The sequence below is a fragment of the Wolffia australiana genome, chromosome 10 (genome assembly GCF_029677425.1).
Source record: "Wolffia australiana isolate 7733 chromosome 10, ASM2967742v1".
Lineage (NCBI taxonomy): Eukaryota > Viridiplantae > Streptophyta > Magnoliopsida > Alismatales > Araceae > Wolffia > Wolffia australiana.
The window spans coordinates 14499474-14525000 of NC_135844.1; the positions used below are offsets into that span (position 1 = coordinate 14499474).

General features: G+C 38.4%; 3 protein-coding genes across 6 annotated transcripts in view; 2 read left to right on the forward strand and 1 right to left on the reverse strand.

Annotated features, from left to right (window-relative positions):
* The first annotated feature begins 450 nt into the window (after positions 1-450).
* On the forward strand, positions 451-10092 carry LOC144708231 (oligomeric golgi complex subunit-like protein). 3 transcript variants are annotated; one of them, XR_013582762.1, is made up of 14 exons: positions 451-932; positions 1612-1818; positions 4467-4803; positions 4892-5053; positions 5128-5227; positions 5320-5517; positions 5946-6057; positions 6240-6440; positions 6517-6621; positions 7615-7737; positions 7804-7938; positions 8003-8132; positions 9609-9691; positions 9766-10092. XR_013582762.1 is itself a non-coding variant. In XM_078581457.1 (13 exons), exons 1-12 carry the CDS (start codon positions 480-482, stop codon positions 8114-8116), a joined length of 2247 nt encoding a protein of 748 aa, XP_078437583.1. In that variant the 5' UTR covers positions 451-479; the 3' UTR covers positions 8117-8132; positions 9324-9579. The 3 variants fall into 3 exon arrangements, 2 of the variants coding, with proteins under 2 accessions (XP_078437583.1, XP_078437582.1); XM_078581457.1 differs by lacking the exons at positions 9609-9691; positions 9766-10092 and adding an exon at positions 9324-9579; XM_078581456.1 differs by lacking the exons at positions 9609-9691; positions 9766-10092 and adding an exon at positions 9337-9579.
* Positions 10093-11254: 1162 nt separating this feature from the next.
* On the reverse strand, positions 11255-12880 carry LOC144708232 (signal peptidase complex subunit 1-like). Of its 2 annotated transcripts, none has more exons than XM_078581458.1 (3): positions 12776-12880; positions 12138-12424; positions 11255-11460 (listed from the first exon to the last, which is right to left on the reverse strand). In XM_078581458.1, exons 2-3 carry the CDS (start codon positions 12422-12424, stop codon positions 11412-11414), a joined length of 336 nt encoding a protein of 111 aa, XP_078437584.1. In that variant the 5' UTR covers positions 12776-12880; the 3' UTR covers positions 11255-11411. The 2 variants fall into 2 exon arrangements, with proteins under 2 accessions (XP_078437584.1, XP_078437585.1); XM_078581459.1 differs by having other exon boundaries at positions 12134-12424; positions 12776-12879.
* Positions 12881-18861: 5981 nt separating this feature from the next.
* The window catches only part of LOC144708416 (pyruvate kinase isozyme G, chloroplastic-like), a 6743-nt gene continuing 77 nt past the window's right edge, over positions 18862-25527 (forward strand). The window contains exons 1-13 of the mRNA XM_078581727.1: positions 18862-19158; positions 19245-19496; positions 20054-20219; positions 20604-20738; positions 20828-20938; positions 21014-21102; positions 22508-22570; positions 23070-23245; positions 23811-23898; positions 23980-24152; positions 24496-24604; positions 24906-25007; positions 25384-25527. The exon at positions 25384-25527 is cut by the window's right edge and continues 77 nt beyond it. Coding sequence (XP_078437853.1) covers positions 18925-19158; positions 19245-19496; positions 20054-20219; positions 20604-20738; positions 20828-20938; positions 21014-21102; positions 22508-22570; positions 23070-23245; positions 23811-23898; positions 23980-24152; positions 24496-24604; positions 24906-25007; positions 25384-25410 — 1725 coding nt within the window. The 5' untranslated portion in view covers positions 18862-18924 and the 3' untranslated portion in view covers positions 25411-25527. The remainder of the gene's footprint in view (positions 19159-19244; positions 19497-20053; positions 20220-20603; positions 20739-20827; positions 20939-21013; positions 21103-22507; positions 22571-23069; positions 23246-23810; positions 23899-23979; positions 24153-24495; positions 24605-24905; positions 25008-25383) is intronic.

Consider the following 25527-nt stretch of genomic DNA (forward strand, 5'->3'; position numbering starts at 1 on the left):
GTTCTATTCTTTAAAAAAAAAGAAACAAATTTTGCACAAATTCACAGATTCGCACAAAACTAGGACAAAATTTGCACAAACCGAACGTAAGAACCGCACACGGGTCTGTGCGATGTTCTGTTCGAATTCGTAATTGTTATGTTCGAAAAACCGAATAGAACGAACAATTCATACAAATTCGCATAAAAAGAACAGATAGACCACGTCTAAATGTAATGAATGACGAGACGGATTACCTTTGCCGTTCCTTCAGAGGAAGGCCTTCACGTCTTTCTCCCGTTCGGTTCCAGCATCCGTCATCCGTCATGTTAAACGAAACTTACCGTTCCGTCATACTAACGCACGAGCGACGACGATGCCGACGACTTCGTTATTGTCGTCATCTAGACGGTGATAACTACCGTCATCGTCATCGGGCTTTTCGTATATAGACGAGGATCTGCTCGTTTTACTGGAGAGAGTAGATCTCGCGCTAGAACATGGCGGATCTCCGAGCTCCGCCGAGGCCGGCGACGGACATCTTCGGCGATCCGATCGACGCGCAGCCGCTGTGGTTCAAAACCTCGTCGTTCTTGCAGAAGGAATTTGATCCGTTCGAGTTCGTTGCAGATCTGCGCAGCTTCGTCCCGCTCGAGAGCCTGCGCGCCGAGCTTCAATCTTACCTCTCGTCTCTCAATGTCGATCTTGTTGATCATCTCAACCGCGATTACGCTGATTTCGTCGGCCTCAGTACGCGCCTTGTCGATGTGGATGCATCCGTCGCGCGAATGCGCGCTCCGCTCGTTGAACTACGGGAGAAGGTGTCGGTGTTGAGGGGGAGCATTGCGTCTTCTCTTTCTGCTATCAAAGGTGGCCTCAATCAGAGGGTCGAGGCCTCGGAATCCAGGGAAGTGCTGGAGTTGCTTCTAGATGCGTCCCACGTCGTTTCAAACGTAATTTTTCCCATCTTTACCTGAATTATCTTCCTTTATTACTATTCCTACAATTATTTCATGAATTGCAAGCCTGAAAGGATTATATAAACGTCTTCGTGAAGATCATGTTGAAAGGACGATTCGTAGGGCCTGCTTTAATGACATCGTATTTTAGGTTGAGGAGCTTATTGGAACGTTGGGTAGCTCTTCCAATCTGTACTGTAGTTCTTGCCCGTCATTATAACTTCTGCCGATTAATTCTTGAAGTAAAAGCTTTAAAGGGTTATATAATTTTGGTTTTTGAAAAATGTTAACGGGGACGATCTCGAATGAGTGATTTATCAAAGCTACTTAGATGTCATTAATTTTCAGGTTGAGAGGATTATTGGAGCGTTGCGCAGTTCTTCTGATCTCTAACAACAATTCTTGAAGTACAAGCGTGAAAGGATTATGTAACTTTTTTCGGGAAAAAAAAAATTAATGAAGATAATGTTGAAGGAACGATTCATCAAAGCTACTTGAAGGTCGTTTTATTTCCAGGTTTAGAAGCTTATTGTAGCGTTGTGTAGTTCTTTAAATATGTACCATTAATTCTTGAAGTGCTAGCCTGAAAGGATTTTGTAGTTTTGTTTTCAAAAAATGTTGATAAAAATCATACTGAATGAACGATTCACCTGAATTTTATTCTATTTTCCAGGTTGAGAAACTTATTGGAGCGCTGCGTAGTATCCCGAACGATCTTTCTAGTACTGATGCGATTAGTTTGGAGAAAAGCTCATTACAAAGCGCCATTCCATTTCAAAGTAGCGAAATAATGGTCAATCCTGACAAGACTCGAAGCGTTTTTTTGGAAAGAATAGCTAGCGAGATGAATCGCTTGAAGTTCTATGTAGCCCATGCGAAGGTTTGTCCAGCTTTCTCACGTTTCCTTATGGGCTTAGTTATTGAGCTTGCCTTTTTCCATCGTTGCTTATCGTTTTCCTTCAAAGGAAAGGATAATAAATATTTAAGATCTTTAATAATCTTTACCAAACACTGTACTGCCTACTCTTCTCGTATTTCAATTGTTAATGGAATTAATATGAAATCTGGTCCGCTGTTGATTCTACAACCTTTGTCTCACTGTATTAACCACAGTGCACAGGAAAAAAACAATTATGGGTTTCATCTCTCTTTCTACTTGAAGAACATCAAACTTTGTTCTTGCTTTTCTATATCGCGTGATTATAGCAGATTTTGGGGGGAAATTATTTTTATTCACAGGCTTGTTGAGACGCCCCATTGACGCTGCTAGGACTCATGCAGATTAGTCACAAAGTTTCTCATGACAATCATCGAGATAATTACATACAGTTTATGATTCTCATGTTTTCAGAAAAAACCAGCTTTACAGATTGACGACAATCTTCATCAAAGAAAGACCAGATTTTCTTCTACACAGCTCCTAGGGTAACCCTGTTGACAACGGGAAGATTTGAAAAAAGGAATCAAAATGCAGTTTAGGTCAAGTGATCCAGTGCATGGCGTTTTACACCAATCCCCTTACACGGTTATTGAATGAAAATCATATGTACAATATTCGGAAACATGAGGGTAGAAATGTATATGCAAAGCTCAGCCACGGACAAACAAGGGAGGAACCGAGGATCCTCTACGCGTCGCATCATGTGGGGACAAAAGTTCCCTCTTAAGGTGAAAATTTCTGTTGGCTGCTCCTCCGACGAAGAATAGTGACGAAGGTTTTTTGAAAGAAATGGCTCCTAGAAGCTTCGGCATTGTGTGCTATGTGCACAAACGTTGATGAGGATTGCGATTCACCTCTTTTTTTATTGCTCCTTTGCCTGAACGGTATGGACCTGTGAGCCACTCAAGGGGGTGGATATCTCATCAGAGGTGGCGTTTTGGGACTCAATACAAAGTGGAGCACCTATGGGGCGAGAGGGACAGGTTCGACCCTTTGCAGTGCTATGGAGAGAATCCAGATGGTTGGCTCAGGGTTGCAGAGCACCATTTCAGTTTAGATCCTTGTTCAAAGACAATTATTTGACATTATGGATAGAGCATTGCTGGACCGGTTACTCTATACAAAAGCAAGATTCTCTTTGCATGACTCTCAGGATTTCACCCCTCCGGAAAGGTAATCTTGGAATGGCAAGCCTTAGCAATTGCTTAATTTGCAACCTGTCAGATCAGCTGCGGAGTATATGAACAAGTTCTGAAGGATAAATGCATACTCTCCAAACTTATTGATGTTGATATGGGACCAGGCATATTCTAAAAACTGAAGTACGAATTTGCTCTGAGGTTGCTTTGGTACACCCAATTGGGACTTAACGAGACAATTAACTAAAATAAGAGAATGTTAATTCAGGTTCGGGGAGTCGAAAATTCAAATTTCAACCAGCATCATCATTCATAGCGAGGTACCTTCAACCATGTTGAACTCTTTCTCATGGTTATGGACCATTAATGAACTAGCTTTACAGCCAACAGAATGACAAGATCCTGGGTAGGGCCTCTCAATAACGATGTAATCACTTCTTTAAATGAGCATTCAACTTCAAGTTTCCAACATTATGTCTCAATGATTCAGAGGGACAAGGGACTGACAGATAGGTAGAGAAAAGAGAGAGAGAGAGAGAGAGAGAGAGGTGGAAGATCATCGTCTCCAGAAGATAGGAGAAGTCAGCGTCGGAGCAGGAAAGACCATCGTTTTCATATGCAGAAGGAGTCACGGCTGAGTGGTAGAATGGGATAAACAAGAGGTAACTTATGAGTTTGTTATTCCATGCCCCCTCGAGTGATCATTCCTTCCCTTAAGTAACATGGTTTGTGGTGCTTTTGGGCTAGGTTTTTGTACCGGGCCATCGCCATTCATAACACAACCCGGATCATATTATAGAGACTCTTTGTCAGGTGAACACCTTAAATCACTTTTCAAAAAAAGAAAAAGTCATATTATAGAAACTGTTCTAGGTCAATGGCGGCCAAACATAAAAACATGGTCAGGGCAAAGCAGTTGGGCCAACCTTGTCTTTAGCCCCATATGAAACTCAGAGGGAGAGAGGATTTTTCTTTTATTGCAATGGGAAGTTTCGTTCTTCTACGGGATCTACAAGGGACCTCCATTTCAGGAATTACTGAGCGCTTGTTTTCTACACTTACATAAGGAGGCCCAAAAAGGTGCCCAAGACGCCCATTAAGCTCTCTGAGTGGGCAACAGTTAAGACCGTTTCTTGAATTCGTAAGGGTATCGATTGAAATTGATGTATAGGGGACAGACTATGAATGATACTTTTTTGTTTTCCATTGATTCAGGGAAACGTGAACTGTATCCTGTAGTTCTTGAACACATTGCCCTACTTGTTTCCCTTCTATCTATCTCTTTCATTTTCTGTTTCTCGATAGATTGCAATCAGTCATTTATCGCAATCTCTTTAGCAAAATGCAAATTTTGGGCAGTTCTGTTTTCTGTTCATGTCGTGGATTCCTAAACTCTGCAGAAAGATGTTTTCTTAATTATTATTTTCATCGTATTTCGTGGCACTACAGAACCTTCCTTTTATAGAAAATATGGAGAAGAGAATCCACAACGCCAGTCTGTCCCTTGACGACAGTCTGCGACATTGCTTAGTGTCTGGCCTCGAGCGCAAAGACCACGAGGCGCTATTGAATTGTCTGCGCGCGTATGCAGCCACAGGTAACATATCAGGCGCTGAAGAAGTTTTCCGTACCACCATAGTTTCCCCTTTGATCAGGGCCGTCATTCCTCCGGAACCTTCTGACGTGGACGGATATGGTCCATCTGATGATCTTGAGATGGATTATCAACGGATAATGGAAGTCATCGACTCGGATTGCAAATTTTTATTGGACATTTCTTCTTCAGGTAATTGGATTTTCTCCCCCTGGAACTAAAATTAATAATATTTTTAAAGCAGATAGTTATTCATCTTTTGTTTATTTTGGTGTCCCAGCAAATTCGGGATTTCATGTCTTTGACTTTCTGGCGAATTCGATTCTCAAGGAAGTTCTTTTCGCCATCCAGAAAGGAAAACCGGGTGCTTTTTCCCCTGGACGGCCAACAGAGTTTCTTAAGAACTATAAAGTGAGCTTGGATTTTCTGACTTATCTCGAAGGTAAGGAAGTTCAGAAAATATTTTCTGTTATCAGAAAAAAAAATTACCTTAGCGTCTTGTGTTGATATGGCCAGGTTATTGTGCAACAAGATCTGCGGTGATTAAGTTTAGGTCTGGAGATGTGTATGTAGACTTCATGAAACAGTGGAACATCGGGGTGTGCTTTTCTCTGAGGTGATTTCCATCTGATTTATTCTATTATACATTTTTTGCCCAATAAGTTATTTATTTGTAGATATTCACGAATATTGATTCTGTGGAATCAGATTTCAGGAAATCGCAGGGAATCTAGATTCTTCTTTACAAGAGCCCAACATATCTTCTAGTCAAGTCGACGATAAAGGGCTGATACTGAAACAAAGCAAAGCACTCCTCGAAAGCTTGGAAGCCTGCTGGAAAGACGATATTCTTGTCTTCTCTTGTTCGGACAAATTCCTAAAATTATTTTTGCAGCTCATTTCAAGGTCAGCCCGTCTGGACCTTCCCACCTATCTCTGTTTTCATTTTCAAATTATTTAGAAATGTCAAGAATCACCAAGATTGGTGATGAGAGGACTTCTCCTGCAGCCTTCAACCTCTGAGGATGAATTCAGGTTTAGAAAACACTGGCTGGCTCTTTCCCCATTGGGGGAGCAAGGCCCTATTACTGTACTTATAGCTTATTCTCTCATGGAGAATATGTAACAACAGGTCATATGAGTCTATTAGCGTGAAAACATAACAGAAAGGGAAAGTATAACAAGACGAGATAATGAGCCACTTATAGAACGTGGCTCACTTACAACAGTGTATGTAAAGAAAAACTAAGAATATCTAACTATAAATGATAATTCTCTGTCCTCTTACACGACAACTATTCTGATTTATTTTCTCTCATTTTCCACGCAAGCAGATACTCCCATTGGCTGGCCTCCGGGCTGGAGGCGAGAAAAGCTAGCTCTCCCTCGAACGCTGTTCAACATTCAGACTGGGCAACTTCTGCAATACCTGAAGATTTCATCTATGTCAGTACTTATCCTATCTTCACTTATGGTTTAATTTGATAACCTAAACCCTAAATACTAAACTCTTATCCCCAAGGTTTAAGCCCTAAATTCTAAATCCTGACCCCTAACCCCTAAACCATAAACCCTAAACTCTAAGTATTTCGAGCACTCTGTATACATGATTGCCTTGTGATTTCCAGGTTATACATGATGTGAATTATCTAGCAGACAAGGTTAAAAATGACTTCCTTGATGACATTCTCCGGCTGCTACGTTCTTGCTCTCCAGAGCTGCTTACCTTGGTCCAGCAAAGCGTCTTGGAAGGTGGAAGAGACTTGGAAGGCTTGATGCCCTCCTTGCTGGATGCCATCATTGATTCCATCGTTGACAAGTCCTCTGAGGTAACTTGGGATCCATTTTCATCTCATAATGAATTATTTAGTGGTAATGAAAAAGCTGATTCTGCTCTCTCTGCAGGAATTCAAGCATTTGAAGGCCATAACAGCGACCTACAGGATGACGATGAAGGGTCCCCCTGTGCGGCCATCGCCCTATGTTTCTTCCCTTCTGCGACCCATTAAGGTGATAGACTCTCTTGGGAGCCCATTAATCATTGAAACATGTTTTTTGCTCAATTGTAGTTCGGAAAACAAGTTTCTTAGCATCTGATGAATCCTTAATCTTTTTCTTAAGTAGAAAAAGAATAATGTTTTTTTTTTAAAACAACAAGAGTACTGTCTTTCAATTTTGTTTTCTTATTTAATGAGAATAAGGCAGAACCACATCTTTTATCAATTGATTTTCTCGTTGTGTCATTAATCTATATTCTAGGTTCTTGCTGAATTGTGGTCAAGGATATCCAAGTTTCCTCTTAATTAAGTTTATCGTCATTTGATTGATCCTTAACTTGGATTATTGCATTAGTTAGAATTAAAGATACCCAGTTTTCTATTTAATTTAAATCCTCGTTATGACAAGATCCTTAATTTGGATTTTAATTGATTGAGAAAGAAAGAAACCATTTTTCAGCCATTTTTTAACACTTCTTTCCAACACAGAGAATTTTTTTATTCCTGCGGTTCAGGCTTGCCGATCTGCATGGTTATGTACCTTTCTGACTCGCGGGTGATTATAGATCTAGTGGCATGGCAAGGCAAAGGGGAGCCTTAGAGTATTTTTTCAAGTTTCTTATTTTTACTTCTAATTCTTACTCTAGGTTTTCGGCTCCGTTGAGAGAATGGGAAAAACATTTCTTTCTCTATTGAAGATTCTCACAGTCCAGTTAGTCCTGAATCCGGATCTCATGCGTAATTGAGTGAGAATAAAAGTGACCGATACTTTTTTTAACCAATTTTATAACCATCCCATAAATTGTAAATCTGGGTTCTAGCATAGTTAAGAATTAAAATGAGCAAGTTTATTTCTGAAGTCCCTCGTCATCCCATTAATCGTTGACTTTTCCTTAATCAAGAGCAAAAGAACCCTGATCTCTCTACATTATCATGCCCTTAATCCTTCACTCCGGTTTACTCCGTTGTTCATTACAAATGATATCCATTTTTTTCTGTTTTCCAGGTTTTCCTGAACGGGGAGAGGATCAAATACTTGACTTTGGATGCCCGAGCTCAGTTTCTGAGCAGTGCCGCCCTCAAGCTGACCTCTCGTTACTGTGATATGGTGACAGAGCTCGTGGACACGGTAACCCTAGCCCTAACCTGAATCATAAAACCTAAAACCAAAACCCTAAACCCTAAACCCTAACAGGTCAAGAAGACGGAGTCTTCTCTTCAGAGGATCCGGCAGACAGCGCAGAGGCGGGGTGGGCCGAGCTCAGACCCTTCCGATGGCGGCGTATCCAACACCGACAAGCTCTGCATGCAGTTCTTCCTTGATGTTCAGGTTGGTCAACGCTTGGAGTTGACTGCCACCTTCGCGTTTACTGATATCATGCTTGATCTGGCAGGAGTATGGACGGGAGCTGGCAGAGCTGGGTGTGGCGGCAGCAGATATCCCTTCTTACCTCTCTCTCTGGCAGTGCGTGGCTCCAGCAGACCGTCGCGCTGCCGTTGACTTTTGAGCTCAATTAATATAAGGTATTATTTCTTTTATCATTTTTTTCTTATTATTAGATTAAAAGATTCTTTCAGGGAGGGAACGGGTAGGTGAATCATGGTAGATAGGTTTGGTACCGACTTCAAGTGAGGATACAGTGAACTAAAACATAGGAAGCCCAAATAAGGATGCAAATAACTTCAAGCCTTGTCAACAAAAGGTGTTTGTTGACAAGGGTTCACGGACAATTGACGGGAACCGTTATGGGATGGACGGGACATGACGGAACATTGGGTCAACAATCCGGCTACTGTCTCGACGCCATTCTGTCCCAAACTGTGCCCGTCTTTACAAGTTCTCGTCTTGAAACCATTCTGTCCTACACCCTTGGACAGGACAGTGTGGAACGGAACTGAATTGTAAGCTAGGCATGGCCACCGCCGACAAAGATAGTGAAGGAGGACACAACAGCAGTGGCTGTGGTGGCATCTCTGTACTAAATGCAGAGCTATAATTTATCTTTGGTGACTTGCCGGAGAATTACTTGGAAGGTGTCCTTGATCAAAGGGAATTCTAGCTTGTCTCTCGCGCCAACTGCTGCTGTGTGCCACCACCTCACCCACCCCTTCGGAAACCGTTACGGGACGGGATGGATGGAAGGAAATTTGGGTCATACCAGTTCCATCCAAATGGTTCCCGTCCTGGCACTGATTAGGATCTGGGCAGGATGACGGTATGGACAGGACAAATGGTGGTCCATCCTTGAAGAATTGTTCGATCAAAAAAAATTTTGAAAAAATAAATGTTACTCCATTTATTTTTTTCCTCATTTCTGATATAACGATTGGTAGAGGGAAATGGATAAATAATTGGGGGTATGTCGGATATAGTTCCCATAAATCCATGTTATTAGATTTTAAAATGATTTATCTCACTTTTATAATGAATTTACAACTTTTTTCTTTATTTTATGGCTTTTTGACATAATTTTTTGACGTTAATTTCATGAATAAAATAATTTTGCATGTTAGAAAATATTTATTCAAATATATTTAAATAGTTTAACAGTTTTATAATATTTTTAATATGATATTCTGATTTTTATGGATTTTCTAGTAGTTTTATGGAATTTTCTAGAGTTAAATTCATAAAGAAAATAATTTTGAATTCAGATGATATAATTTTAAATTTATTTAAATATTTTAATAAAGTAATTGACTTTCTACTCCTAAACGTTTGTGCCAGGCTGGTAATTCGCAATACAATTTGGAGGAGAGAGAAAATCAGATGGCTCAAATCGCTAGATATTGAAATGATGATATTAATGATCTTGGAGGACTTTTGGGCTGAAATTTTGATGTAGTTCCACACTTCCCTCCTCTATACATCCACCATCTTAAATCTATAAATAGAACCTCCGTCATTGTAAAAAAGACCCTAGGATTTTGTTCCTAATTAAAATTAGCAAAGTATTTTGTTTATTCAAAATCTCATCTGGTATGTCCTTGTACTCCAAGAGCGAAGGATTAAAAGAGTGATGTACAGATCACGACCCGTAAAAAAAAGGCATCACTAGGCCTGTTGGGCACGGTTCGATGAGGTTAGTTTGATCATCGTGTTTTTTTAAGTCACATCTTCGTCCTCTTCCCTAGGTTAACATCACTGATATCTCAGGTTTCCATGCATGAAAACCACCTTCAACTCCGCCATTCATCAGTGCATATTCGCCTCTATCTCTGTCGCACCAGCGACAGTAAAATCATCACTACTCACCCTTACGCCGCCACTCGTTGGCACGTATCCGCTATCATCTCCGTTGCAATCAGCAAGGTATCTCTTTCATTTGCTCTACTATATTCATCGCTATCTCCGTCCATTGTCACCCTGTGCTCCCAAAGTGTCAGCTAAGGTTAGCATTAATTAGTATTTTTCTACTCTAAGTTACATTAAAATTATTAAAATTATTCTATAAAATCTGAATAAACTAGGTTAAATTGGATTTATATTTTCTGACCTTACTACAGTTGTTTTATTGTGTTTCACTAATTTTCTTCTGTTAAATTAGATTTATTTACTAATACATATATAAAAACTCTAAAAACAGAAATCAAAGATAAAATTCACTAATTCGACCCTTGCTCAAAACTAAATTATAAATATTTTTATATGAACCAGAAACCTTGACTGACTTGTCCAACCTTAATTTCTGGTTCATCAGTTTCTCATTGCCAGCATACAAGATGTATTTTAAAAAGTTATAGACTAATGACACTGACGAGATGTGATGGAAGCCTCCGAAGTTTCAGCGTGATTGTGGTGAGGGAAGAAAGAGTGGCGAGTCAGAGAGGAAGAGAGAATAAGTATTGACAGAGAGATGATACCAAAGAGAGAGATGGGGCAGAGTGAACCACAATGGAAGATTAAGACAAACCCAGAGAAAGTAGATTGAGCTAGAGAATCAGGAAGAGTGAGAGAGTCAGATAGGAAAGAGAGAGAAAATGAGAAAATTACAAGGCGCTAGGGAGATCGGATGAGACAAATTGTGAAGAAAAAGGGGAGAAACACTGGATTGAGAGAGGTTGCTTAAGAAGGTTATTGACCAGGAGAGAGAGAGAGAGAGATATATTGGTTGAGAGAAAGGCAGAGAAAAGATAGGTTAAGAAAGAATGATTGACAGAGATAAAGACAGAATGGTCCTAAGAAAGAGAGAGAGAGATTGGTGGAGAGAGCCTGAGAAAAATAGGTGGAAAGAGAGAAAGATAGGTTAAGAAAGAATGATTGACAAACATATAGATAGAATGGCTGAAATATATAGACAATAAACACATGATTAGACAAAGGCAGCATGCAAGAGAGAGAACGACAGAACTTAAGAAGGATAGGGGAATCGACTACGATGGAGGAGAGAGAGACACAGAGAGAGAAACGAAAATTCCCAAATAAGATAGAATTGGCAAGAAAAATCCACAACTCCGAAACGAGCTCATTCACTTCACTGCAGTTTATGACAAGAAGAAGATGAACAGGGCGTGTAATTTCGAAGTTTTAGCATTTTGGATGACAAGAATAGGGAGATAGATGATCTTCCTCGGAACCATGATTCAGAAGAATCTCTTCTTCTCAATCCCAATTTAGGATTAATTATCAAAAAAATTTCTACGAGTTCTTCCAACAAAATACTCCTCACTAGAATCAGATTATAAAGACGAGTTTAAATCAGATGACTGGGGAGAGATAATAACATTAAATCGAAGTTTGACAAAAATTCAGAACGGAGGAGATCTACATATTCAAGGCATGCTCGTCCAAAAATTAACTCATTAAATCAAGTCAGCAACAGGCTGAAGTGAGTTGAGCTGATTCATTTCACTGCAGTTCATAACAAAAAAAAAGGATCAACAACATGTGAAATTTCAAAATTTTCGCAGTTCAGACGTCAATAACTTTAAGATTGATGTTATTCGTTGCACCCATGATTCAGATGAAATCAAATCTCTTCTCAAACCCAATCAAGGATTAACTATTTTTCAATGAGTCATTGCCATGAAATACTCAACTTTCCCTTCCCAGAATCAGATCTCAGAAGACGTGCTCGAATCAGAAGATTGAGGAAGAACAAAAACAAAAGCTCGTGCTTCAGACGATAACTGTAAGAACCCATAATTCATATGAAATTAAAAATCTCTTCTGGGCCCCACTCGAGGATTAGCTATTTCTCTTTTTCAATGAGTTCTTGCTCTCTCCAGAATTAAATTCAGAAGACGCGCACGAAACAAAAGATCGAGGAAGAACAACAATAAAAGGTGGCAATTCAGACGACAATAACCGAAATTTTGATGCTTTTTGTTGAACCCATGATTCATACGAAATTAAAAATCTCTTCTCGATCCCAATCGAAGATTAACTATTTCCATTTTTCAATGAGTTCTTGCCCTCACGAGAATCAGATCTCAGAAGACGCGACCGAATCAGAAGATTTAGGAAGAACAACAACAAAAGTTCGACAAAAATTCAGAGGAGGTTTACAGATCAGCGGGCATACCTACTTCTGGTGGCTCTTCGAGGTCTTCTTCTTCGCGACGGAAGCCGTTGACGGCTTCGGCCTCGGATGACGGTCAGCTTCCGAAGGGTCCAGCCATTTGAGGGGATGACGGTTGAACCACGGCCAATTCGGGACGGTCACAAGCGTCGTCAGGATGACGCCGCCGGCAAAGACCAACATCATCGTCTGGAAAGAGCCGAGGGCGTAGCCCGAACCGAAGGCAATAACGGCAAATGCCACGAGCATGACCTGCATCAAAGTCTCCGACAGCTTCTGGCCCTGCCAATCCATCTGCGAAGCAAGAATTTTTCGATTTTGAGGATCTAGAAGGACGGTTAGAGTCAAATCTATAGGCGATCTTGCGATTGGAACAGAGAGGAAGGTTAGAATTGATTGGGAAACTAAGTTTGGACGAGCAGCGATGGTTTTCAATGATCGGGGGTCTATAAGCTCGATTAGATCCAAATCTGCCGGAGATCTTGCGATTTGACTAGACAGGAAGGTTTAAATTCATCGGGAAACTAAGTTTGGAGAAGTGAGGTTTTTCCAGATTGAGAATCAATTAATTCGATTAAATTGAAATCTATGCGCGATCTAGCGATCGGAATAGAGAAGAAGGAGAATCAGTGATTGATTTCTTACCTTAAGACGACGATCGTGAGGAGCTCGGCGGAGGAACGACGAAGCAGAATTGGGGGCGGAAAAGAGCAGAAGTCGAGTTCTCCTTGCTTTATAAACAATGCAGCTTAGTGTTATCGTCATCGTCGTCCAAAAATTCGTCACCTTCAGCATAATGAGTGACTATGACGATTTAACCGTCATCGGAACCGTCTCCCTGTAGGCGGATGACGGTTACGGTTTCTTCATTGTCTCCCATGTCTGAGTGGGGTTACAAAGGGTTGACTGTGCAAGACGGTGACGGTGACGGCGACGACGACGGGACGGTGACGGTGATTGTGACGGTAACGGGAACGGTGATGGTGATGGTGGTGGGAATGGTGATGGTGACGGTGACGGTGATGATGACGGTAACGGGGACGGTGATGGCGACGGTGGCGGGGACGGTGACGATGACGGTGACGATGATGGCGACTGTGGCGGCGATGGTGATGGTGATGGTGATGGTGATGGGGATGGCGATGGCGATGGTGATGGTGATGGCGATGGTGATGGTGATGGCGATGGTGACAGCAAAGAATACATGGGAGAGTAACTTTTGTTTTTTAAAGCAGGTAATAAAAATTGATTGATTGTTTTGTTTATGTTTTATTAGGTTTATAGAGAGAAAATCATCTGCATTGCAAATTCTGATAAAGATGATAGGCAGAACAATGTCAGTTATGTTTGATACCTTGTTACCAATATATTTTTTTGATTCAGAGAAAAACATGTTATGAACAGTCTGAATTATCCAACGATCACATATTTTCCCCAAAACATATTTGGGACACACCATTCCCTAATTCTTGCTTTATCTATTTTATGAAAGTAGTGACAGTTTTATCTGGGTTTTGGTTAGCACCACTATTTGATGACTGAATTTCTGAACGATAAATGTTATAGTCATAATTATTTTACGTGCATCCAATATGAATATTACTTTTAAGCTTGGGCTGTAATAATTACTACATGTCAGATAAGACATAGGAACGCAATGACAAGTGACATAGTGTCATTGTGCACATTTCATCAAGAATTCAAATGAAATGTCATTTTATTACGGTTAAAATCTATGATTGTAATTTTAAGAGCACTTCCTAATTTTATCGGTTTATTGGGATTTCTTCTATGAAATGGCAAAAAATAACAAGACATGATTTAAGCATATTTTGTGCAATAATATAGTTTTCTATGGATGGTCGATTTGTCTTAATAGGGGGTAAGGTTGATTCTATGATGAGTAGTGAACCATAATTATCCTGATTTGTCAAAGAAAAATAAAGATGAATTTCATGTATAGATATAATTTTTTGACTTAGTCACTGTGATCAATAAATAGAATCTATGCTTGAGAAAACATCGCTCCCCTAAGGTAGTAAAGGTCTACAATTATACTCATCAATGTACTAAGTAAATTTAAGCTTGAGAGTGTGTAACAAGAAATGGGTAGTCATAAGTTGATATTTTCATGCTAGCTCATGCCAATCCCTCAAGTCTTCGCAATAATATCTACTTCATTGGTTTTGTTAATGCATTTCTCAAAGATAAAAAATTCCACAAATTATTAAAACATGTATACCCGTAGAATAAATTCATTTTAAATTTTATGTCAGTATAAAAAGAAATGTTACCCCAATTAAACCAAAAGAGGAAACTCATCTCATTTTCCTAAATTTACTTTTAAAATGCATATCTTAAATAATTTTGACATAGTATATTTGTCGATCCATGATGCATTGACACCCAAAATCAAGATACTGGTATTGGGTCTTGGTGTTTTGATTGAAGGCTATAAAACACTTTTCTGTGTTGTAGAATTTGTGATCAGTAACAAATTGATTTCTAAAATAAGAGAACACTGTGTACCTTGTGGGGAACTTGTTCCACCCTTCACTTGCTACTTTGGGGATTGTTCTAAAGTTGTTCACTTGTCAGACCTCTGGAAGTATCCATATGATCAAGGTGCTATTGGTTCTCCACTTCTTCTTCTCCAACTTTTCTTGAAAGTGGTGTACATCTTCTCACCATGATGACACTCCGCTTGGTTGAAGAGAGAAAATGAGGAGGAATAAAGGGTAGCACCCAGCTCTGGCTGTCCAAGGTACCCCTCCCTTTTTATACTTTACTTTATTTTTTTCATAAAGTTCCTCAAAGTAAACGTATATCCACCAATCCCATAAATTCTTGCGTGTGTGACCATGTAGGCTCATGTATCATTTTTTTAATAATTTTAATAAGCCAATAATAATAATTATCCAACATTATTAATTAACTAATGATTGATTTAATCCAATAGATTGGTTATGTTTTCAGACCGTGGGGTGCCAAGCTACACCTCGTGTACTAGAATATATAGAGTATCAAATAAATTCTCTCATAGAACCTTTACCAGTCATCAATTTTCGTATATGAATAATCATTCGTCCACACAAGATTTTTAACTGACTTAGGGTATGGCTAATCATCAAATCCTAATCTGTTATTTAGTGCGTACTAATGTGTAAAGGGGATCATTGAAGAGTGACTTCTCCAATATCCTCACCACCATTTCCAATGATTTAAAGTCATCATCTTCCTTGCGTCAATCTCCTCTTATACTGAGGGAAAATGATCATGTCTTTATCATTCGATCACCTATGCATGCTTCATACTATATTCAAGATAAGACATGTTTGAATCCCATGGTTAGATACTCATAAGTTGTAGTCAAATATAGTTTTCCATCCACGAGATGTCATTGGTGTCTCAGGTCAATGGATCAATTATACAACTGTGGCATGAATCAACTTGATTTATGTTTTGGTATGATACCATTCGGATATTAATACGGATCAATTCAGTGAACTATTTCTTCAAAGAGCACCCACCATTTGTCCTTATGTCTCCACACTAATGGCCACGTGATCAGCCATAATTATCATATAGGAAGGATCATATGCTGCTAATCTATCCAGATAAGTTGATGTCCATCTAGAATATTCATTAAATAATAATATTTAGAATAAATATTTAAAGACTAGTGATCAATGTATCATGATCTTACCATGATTCACTAGGTCATTGGACTTATTGACGAACGACATTATGAAAAAAAATCTTTCAATGAAATTAAACAAAACATGGTGGTGTGATTGACTTGGAAGCCACATAATATCCATCCATGGTAGCACAACAAGGCACAATTTTTTATTTGAGCATTATCCTCATTATCCACCTGAATAAATTCAGACTCAGCCTTAGTGGCAGCACAATAAAGCCACATCCTTGCTTATCTTTACCTTGTGCATCTTATGCACAAGCCTTAGTTCCCCCTCAAAAGTGAGAAGTTATTGTGGTAGCACAACAAATCAAAAAACGGCGAACCATGTGTTAGGTCTGTAACCAATGAACTATGACTAAAATTTGTAAGGATTTACACATATTTCATGCATGATACTTTTGCAGATATCATATATCGGTATCTAGACTGGCATGTGATTCTTACACATGCTTCTTATGTGATGTATGTATGTGAGTGTAGTATGACTATAAGTCATTTTCAAATGTAAATTTCAATTAATTTATGTCGATTAGCCCCTTTAGGGAACTTACATTAGGTCCAAAATTTTCACTTCATAGGTTTTTCATGTCATCCAAAATTTCCACGTAATAGTTTTAAACGTTCTGAATCAAATGAAAATTAAAAATTAAATAAAAATATAATCATTTAATTTGTTTTCTAAAAAATATGTCAATGACACTTACAATTGAATTCAAACATTTTATAATCAATTTGTGGATTTAATTTAATTCAAATAATTTAGCTTTAAAGTTATTTATATTTATTAAAATTGCTTCACATACACGAACATCCACGTGGACGCAAGCATGTGACACAACCAACACATTTGGCACAATTTGCTACATGACACAACCTGCCATGTGGCATGACTTGTCACATGGCCAAACCTACCAGCAGGACCATCCCGACATACAAGCCCCAGCAATATGCGAATCAGGTCAAATCCGATCCATCCCAACCATGCTTGCCTAGAAGCTGAAGAGAACATATAATACATGACATTCCTTCTACATATGAACACATAGAAAGGAATTTTCTCAAAATCATAAATTTGCATTTATAGAGAAGATTATGGGCTGCAAATTATTCTGGTTATTAATTACCATTTAATTTTTTGTTTTTTTTTGTTTTTTTTGTTTCTTAAAAAGGGAAAGACATCAGAATATGCATAATTTAAAGGTATTTTATTCAACCCTTATGTTTCCTTAAAAGAAAGGTATTTTATCCTTTGAAGAAGCTTTTGCATCCCTTGGTAACACAGGGAGCCTCAGTTATTAGTAATATCACAAAGACTCATATATCATCATGATTAATTCAGGATATTTTAAAAATTACTTCCATGGACTGAAAATGGCATAATTTCCCCCTTTAATGTAATACATATATAAAAAATACAATATAATATAAATCCTGGAATTTGGCAATTTGGTAAGTAATTTTTTCCACTACTTGAAATATTGGGGTCCCTTTACATGCACTCGTGTGTTGTCAAAATTGAATCAGTTTTCAGGATTTTATGAAACTAAAATGGTAAATGTATCATCAATTTGGGGAAGTATCATTGCTATTTTAATTAGGCATTCAAGAAATATTTTAGCTCAAATTCACGAAAAAAGTTGTAATTTTTTGCCATGGTGACTCCGTGAGTGATCCACGGGGATATTTAGAATGATAATCAAATTCTTAGCTCTCTTCTAGTCACAAAAATATAATAACACCCATAAATCGCAATAAATCATCAAGAATGATGAATGCAAGTCTTTATTTTTTTACTATCATGTCTAAATACCAAAAAATGATTTATATAATATAATTGGGATTTAATGCACATGACATAAAAATATCTGATGTTGTCATTACAAAATCGATTTTATAATGAGGCAGACTGATATAATGACATTAAATATTTTATCATGAAGCAATATTTTTAGAGTGCTATTATTTGGGACAAGTAGATAATTTTTCTATAAATGCGCACTATGTATACAAAGTCATGTAGTTTTTTATTTGTGATTTGATAACATTATATAGATTTTTGCAAACTTTGACAATAGATGGATCACAATTTATGAATCATGTCTTAAATAGTTGATTTGTAGTTACTTAATTTTTTATCAGCTACTGATGAATGTTATTCAATTATTAAACATAAGTTTCCAAACTAAGAGATTCCTACATTCATAATGAATTCATGAAGTTTGAAGAGACTAGATATTCGTTTCACCTTGCCTGATCTCAAAGTATACTAAGATGTGTGTGTGTGTGTGTGCATTGTATAAAGTAATCATTAAAAATTAAAAAATCAAAGGACTATGTTATTTAGATAGTGAGATGTTGACAATAAAAATCTGGAAATAGGTACACACGACTGAACTTGTAGCAGATGGAAACATTTGGATAAAAGTGGTCAAATTATGTTTTCTTCATCGTAGCAATTTTGGTAAATAAAATTACTTTTTAAATTTTTATTTTCTGAATTATGAAATTTCTGCACATGTCAATTATCACATGAATTGAGGGTGAATCGTACCCATATTTGTGCTAAAAAAATGGCACTAATACTTTATATGTTCTTCTCAGAATTTGAGATACTATGAAGTCATGAAACCGGCCAGACCTGACCCAAATAAATGTGTTAGCTCAACTATCTTAATGATTAGTTAATAGTTAAATTATCATATACACATAATCACTTGATGAATAAATAATCATCAAGTTAATGAGTCTACCCAACTGAACCGACCCCACCGAAACGACCAACCCGGTGCATTGATTGGTTGCAACGTTATGTTGGGGCCCACATCAGGAACATTTCAAATCCCCAATTTACCCCCAACCAAGCCATCGATGGCGCCAAGACTGAGAGGGGTATTTGTGGTATAACACATTTCCCAGCAAAACGGAGTCCACGTTTCCGGGGAGCTGGCGGGTTGACCGGCGGATAATTCGAGATGCCTGTGGGACCCACCCGGGGGCCCTACCTATAAAAATATCTCGGCTCTCCCTTCCAGTCTCGCAATTCGCGCGGTTATCAGTTGAGACTTGAGAAGCAAGCCAGAGAGCTTCTTCCATGGCCATGGCCGCAGAGATGAGCGGCGTTCAGCGATGGCCGATCCCTTCTTCGCAGCGCACGGCTATGTCGGACGGCGCTCTCCTTCCTCCTCGAACCGCCTTTCCTTCGATCTTGAACCGCAATGGCAGACTGTGGAAGAAGAAGAGATCCCCTAACTGCTGCGCCTCCGCCGTTCAAAATTACAAGTTCAGAGGCGCCAGCAGATCTCGCGGCAATGACGCCGTGAATCTGGTGATTTTTACGGTTTTTCTGTGATTTGAACTTGAGTTTGATTCGTTTGTTGTTGAGTTTGATTCGTTTTGAATTTCGCGGTTTAGGAGGACTTGGAGTCGTCCAACGTCGCCGCGGATGCCGCGATTTCGAGGAGAAAGACGAAAATTGTTTGCACGATTGGGCCGTCGACGAGCTCGAAGGAGATGATTTGGAAATTGGCGGAGGCGGGAATGAACGTCGCGCGTCTTAATATGTCCCACGGCGATCACGCGTCGCATCAGCGCACTATTGACTTGGTGAAGGAATACAATGCACAGTCCAATGGCAATGTTGTGGCCATAATGCTTGACACAAAGGTATTTCCAGACATAAAACGTAATTTTCTTTGATGTTGCGTTCAGAATCAGTTTTCCTCTTGGGACAGCTCTTATCATAAATAAAATTCATGCGGGAGTGCGCTTATCCAACTTATATTGTACCCTAATTGAATTATTTAATTCTTTCTTTGAAGGAATGCTGGCCGGATTTGTTTTAGTTGAATTGTCTGCTCTATTTGGTGTACTCAGTTACTCGACTTGCTTGCAGTAATGGCGTTAGATCACTATCGGAGAAAGATGAAAATTTCTTTGGGTTCCTTTTCTCATATATTTTTTCATATTTTTGCAAATGCTTTTTTTTAGGACCCTGCAGTAAGATTTTCTTCTTCTTCTTCTTCTTCTGAAGGAATGCAGGTTGGATTCGTTTTAATAGAATTTTCTAGTCTATTTGGTGCGCTTGGTTACCCACTTTATTGCATTAATGGTGTTAGATCACAATTGGAGAATGATTAGTACTTTTGAGCATTTTTTTCCTCAAACTTCCATTCATTTTTTTCTAAATTAATAGATCTAATTTTCAATGAATGATTTTCTAGGGTCCTGAAGTGAGGAGTGGAGATGTGCCTCAAGCCATACAGCTCGAAGAGGGTCAGGATTTCAGTTTTACAGTGAAGAGAGGAGTCTCCACTGAGGACACAGTTAGTGTAAACTACGATGACTTTGTGAATGATGTGGAAGTTGGCGATATTCTTTTGGTTGATGGTGAGTGAATAGTCTCACGTTTATCTTTTTATTTATCGTATAGTCTTGCCTGTTGATGTCAAGAGCGTATGTTCTTTCTTCAACGCAGAAGAGAGTTATTCGTAATGCAAGGTCAATATGTTCTAGTCTTAAAATTTTATTTATCGTGGGAATCGGCAAACAAGCTTCTTCAGGTATCCGTATTTTTTGTTATAAAAGAGTAGAAAGAACTACCATAAATAGGCTCTTTAAAGTTTTGAATCAACGTATAAATTTGTAGCGGGGACATCTTATCTTCGAATAATTTGCAGATTATAAGCGAGTGACCAATTTTTGAATAGAAATACGGAGGCAAATGAGGTTGGATGACTCTGACTAGGACCCTTTATTTATGATATTCCACAGGTGGGATGATGTCATTAGCTGTGAAGTCAAAAACATCAGATACTGTTAAATGTCGAGTAATAGATGGGGGGGAACTGAAGTCTAGGCGCCATCTGAATGTGAGAGGCAAAAGTGCAACGTTACCATCCATAACAGGTTGATTTTTTTTTGTTCTATTTATAACCACCTTTGAATTTTCTTATTTTTTTATTGATCACATTCTTACACACCTGGTTTGTGCACAGAAAAAGACTGGGAGGATATAAAATTTGGAGTGGACAATAAAGTAGACTTCTACGCAGTCTCTTTTGTGAAGGATGCCAAAGTCATCCACGAGTTAAAGGATTATCTTCTAAGTACGTAGCTTTTATGCATATTTTCATCTTCTATTATGTATTTATTTGAAGGATCTGACCCACATGCATTTTCAGGTTGCAATGCGGACATTCACATAATTCCAAAAATAGAAAGTGCAGATTCCATACCAAATCTTCAGTCAATAATCGCAGCTTCTGATGGTGTAAGTAATCCCGTGATAATTGTTTCATTTCCTTCTGGAAAATATATAGCATTTATTTCAACACTCTCGAAATACTCTACTTAAATAAGATTTCACCTTACTTCCTTTCAAGGTTTTCTCAACGAGTGTAATTCTTCCAGAGTGCTCTAGATGATTCGTGGCATTAGATATATCATGTGAAAAATGCAATAGGATGGTATATCAAAGAGTCTCCAGAGTGTTTTCAGTGATGTTCGTCGAATTACTTCTATTGATGGGTGTCACGCGGTCAAATCGTCTTACTGATATTTTTGATCAAATCAGGGACGAGGAAAATGAAAAGAACCTGGGAAAGGGGTTGGAGAGAGGAACAGGGCCTCAAGATCTAAAAAGAGAGAGACCAGGAGTGAGAGAGTGGAGCAGATAGGGAGGGATGAGAAGATTAGAAAGAGAGAAGAGGGAGGAGAGACAGATATAACAAAGAAGCCCTTTGATGAGGGTAGAGATAGCAAGTTAGGGAGACAAATTGACCCAATCAAGTGACTTCCGAAAAGTTATTCCGCTTGTGCTCTCCAGACTATTGAGTGGGGGGAGGGAACAAAGATTAGGCCTATTAAATTTTCCTGACGGGCTGGGCTATGATTTTGGTTAGTGTCACTTATTAAGTTTATTTCTTTTCTAAATGGAAGAAATTTATTTCATCATTTAATGAAATTCGATTGCATGTGGTTGCAGATGACTACTAGTTGGAATAATTTGGCCAGTGGGCTACTGAGCTGAGTAATAGTTGTGGAAAAAGTGGAAAGCCTAGGCTCTAAGCCAATGGGGAAGGCCTTTATAGTGAGATATGTATCCAAAGACTGATATGTTAAAGATGACGTAGTCACTCTATCTGAGAAATCTGAATTATTTTTTGCTGCGGACTATAAGTTTAGTTAATCATAGAGTTGGACTAGGAATTCATCATTATCATCAGCGTCATTCTCCAGCCATGTATAAATGACGAGGGATGATGATGATTCATCTCCATCATCATCATGCAGGACTCAGAGAGAGATGTGGCAGAGTCAATTTAGGAAATAATAATAATAATTATATGAAGTATATTCGGCATCCATCCATGATCATCATCATCAAGGACGGAGAACCCTAATTGTAGACCAACTGAAAACAAGTCAACAGAGTTACATTAGTCATTTGTTCATTTCTTGACACGCAAGCTATCGTGGCTTTTCCTCTGAGTTTGGGGATGATGTGGTGGACAGAGTGTAGGAATTCCTAATTCTCAGTGTGAAAGATTTTGTAGTTTGAATATAGTCTAATTGGGTCATTGATCCATAATTCATGCATCTGTCATTTATTTCTTTATTGCTGTTTCACTGTTCACATTTTTGAACATTTTACGATGAACTCTTTATCTCCCTAGGCAATGGTTGCTCGTGGGGATCTTGGCGCTGAGCTCCCAATTGAGGACGTTCCACTAATTCAGGTTGACTTTTACTTATCTGTTTCATTCGTTCCCTTTCACAACGATATTTCATGATCATTTTTTCGGTGAAAGAATATAACTGATACAGCGGAGTCTCTCTCTCTCTCAGAATATATGTGCAAGGGACATATATTCTGAGAGAGAGAGAGAGATAGAGAGAGAGAGAGAGACCCCGCTGTACATATGTTACACTTAAATGAAACCTGTAGTCTGTATATACGTATGATGTGAAAAGGGGATCTCTCTCTATTATTCTATCACCTGTACTCATGTCTTTTTCTGCTGCTTTTCAGTATCTTTAACTTGTAATACAGCGAGTTGATTCTTCATAATCTAGTGGGGGAGAGGGATTTTCTAACTCTATCTCCCTCTCCCTCTTCATATATGTCAATGAGTCAGATACCCTTATCTGTTTGGCATGGATGTCATATTTCTGCCTCTCTTTTTACATGTTTTATTATCAAAAAGCCTTTAAATTCTCTCTATTTTCCAAATTCAGGAAGATATAATCAGAACATGCCGCAGCATGGCGAAACCCGTTATCGTGGCAACAAACATGCTAGAGAGCATGATAAATCATCCTACTCCAACCAGAGCAGAGGTCTCTGACATAGCCATTGCTGTTCGAGAAGGCGCTGACGGCATCATGCTCTCGGGAGAAACAGCCCATGGGAAGTAAGCCTCCAAAATATACATTTTCTTTTAACTTATAAACTTTTTTTTTTTAACTTATAAACTTAGACAGCATCATTTTAGTTTTTTATTAAAGGCCCCAAAAGATACTTCCTTTTTACTTCAACCCAAAAGAGATCATTTTGTATTCTTTAATAATACTCCAAAATATATGTGTTTTACTTCAAGCCATAAAGGATATTCTTTTTTTCTCTATTAAAACCTCCAGAAGATCACTCCTTTTACGTCAAACCCAGAAAGCATCATTTTATATTTTATTTAATTAAAAAAATCATTTTATATTTTATTTTAACATTATAAAAGATGCTTCCTTTTTACTTCAACCTAGAAGCCATCATTTTTATCTTTATATTTTTTACTTAAAATTTTAAAGGATTTCTAACTGCAATCTATAAAGGATCATTTTGCTGTTTTATTTGCAATTCCAACGATACATTCTTTTTATTCCAACTTAGGATGGACCTTTTTATTCAATATTCTAAGATATTCTTCCATTGAGCTACTCCCCCAAATTATATATTATTTATACTTTTAATTACCTTGTTAGGTACCCGATAAAAGCGGTCAGAGTGATGCACGCAGTGGCGTTGAAGATGGAGTCAACACCCTCGGCTAAATTTGCCACACAAAAGGAGGTTCTCTACAGTTGACCGATCACAGCTTCATTGACTTCTGTTGGGTCAACGTACTAATATTTTCTCACTTCCTTATATCAGGGAGGGTACGGTAAGTTATTTAGGAGCCAAATGAGCACCATGTTCGCCTCACACGCGACAGCCATGGCCGATTCTCTCGGTACGCCGATCATAGTCTTCACTCGGACAGGGTCAATGGCCGCCCTCCTCAGTCACTACCGGCCTTCCTCCACCATCTTTGCCTTCACCAATGAGTATGTTTCTTATTATTATTTCAGGATAGAAGGAACGAAGATACATATAGATGGAGGCTTGAATTGATGCAGGGATGTGTGGAGAGATGCATGTTAACTGGATTGATTTTCAAAGAGAGAATGATAGATATGCATATAGACTTAGATGGATGTTCAATGCGGGATAATATAGGTGTAAAAATAGATGGTAGTATAATGTAGGATTTGGAGAAATTGATGCTAGTTATAGATGGATGTATGACATATTGTATTATACATGCATTTTTTAATGAGAGAGAGATGGATATGCTTATAGAGGAGTGTGCTGATTGATGGCTTTGACACGTGGTTATTGCATCAACAGAGAGCGTGTGATGCAGCGGCTGGCTCTGTACCACGGAGTGCGACCCATATACATCAGCTTTTCTAGTGACGCTGAGGAGACATTTTCTAGGGCGCTAAAGTCCCTAAAGGTACTTCATTCATGATACCTCTCTATGTATACAGCTTAACTTTCATTTTCGCTGAAATTTTCCTTTTAATTTTTCCTGAAAATAACAAAAAGAGCCTCAAAGACATCAAATTTTCATTTCGTACCAGGATATAGTCTCATCTTTGGTCAGATTTTTATTCACAACGATCAAAGTTAGGAGCGGGGATATCAATTTAAGTTTATATTAGAAACACATCATTTATGAATTATTGTTACATACAGTAATGGTTAAATTTTAATAATATGCATTAACCTTTTTCTCTCTTACACTCTCTCACCAGGCGCAGGGACACCTTAAGGAGGGAGACAATGTCACTCTGGTTCAGAGTGGGATGCAGCCGATTTGGCGGCGCGAGTCTACCCATCACATTCAACTCCGAAAGGTTCAAACCAAAATTTTCATCTGGATTACTTTAATTTATTTTTCTTTGATAATTTTCTGTTTTAATTAATACGTCAGGTATCCTGCCGAAGTTTTTTAAATTACATAATTTTTGCCTCCATTCTTTTCCAACATCACCTACTTATATAAATACTTTCTTCATTGACCCTTCCTCTAGATTTTGAACATTGTCATTTCCAAAGAAAGAGAGAGAAGTCAGTAACAAGAGGTGACGCCTAGAGCCGGAGTTCATGAACATGAATTGTAGCATTAGATACAATTAATTTGGCAAAAAGATACTAAAAAATAGCTGCCTTTTTGTGTATCTTTTTTTTTGCCATGATTAATACTTTGGTTCTGTTGATGAATGTGTTCAGGTGACTTCTAGCGGGAAAGAAGATTAGATGTCTCGTCTATGGGTTTTGCATCACGAAGCTATTTGCTTTCAGAAGTTTTCCTCTCAAACTACAGTGAGCTTATTTTTTTTCCTTCTCACAGGTTTTATTTATTTATACAAAAAG

Bases quoted from the DNA above. Each gene is read 5' to 3' on its own strand.
- LOC144708231 (XM_078581457.1), top strand. From the start codon at position 480: ATGGCGGATCTCCGAGCTCCGCCGAGGCCGGCGACGGACATCTTCGGC. The intron at 5,228-5,319 runs GTGATTTCCATC...CTGTGGAATCAG, and splicing joins GGGGTGTGCTTTTCTCTGAG to ATTTCAGGAAATCGCAGGGA. The intron at 6,441-6,516 runs GTAACTTGGGAT...CTCTCTCTGCAG, and splicing joins TCGTTGACAAGTCCTCTGAG to GAATTCAAGCATTTGAAGGC.
- LOC144708232 (XM_078581458.1), bottom strand. From the start codon at position 12,424: ATGGATTGGCAGGGCCAGAAGCTGTCGGAGACTTTGATGCAGGTCATG. The intron at 11,461-12,137 runs GTAGGTATGCCC...TATGAACTGCAG, and splicing joins ACCTCGAAGAGCCACCAGAA to TGAAATGAATCAGCTCAACT.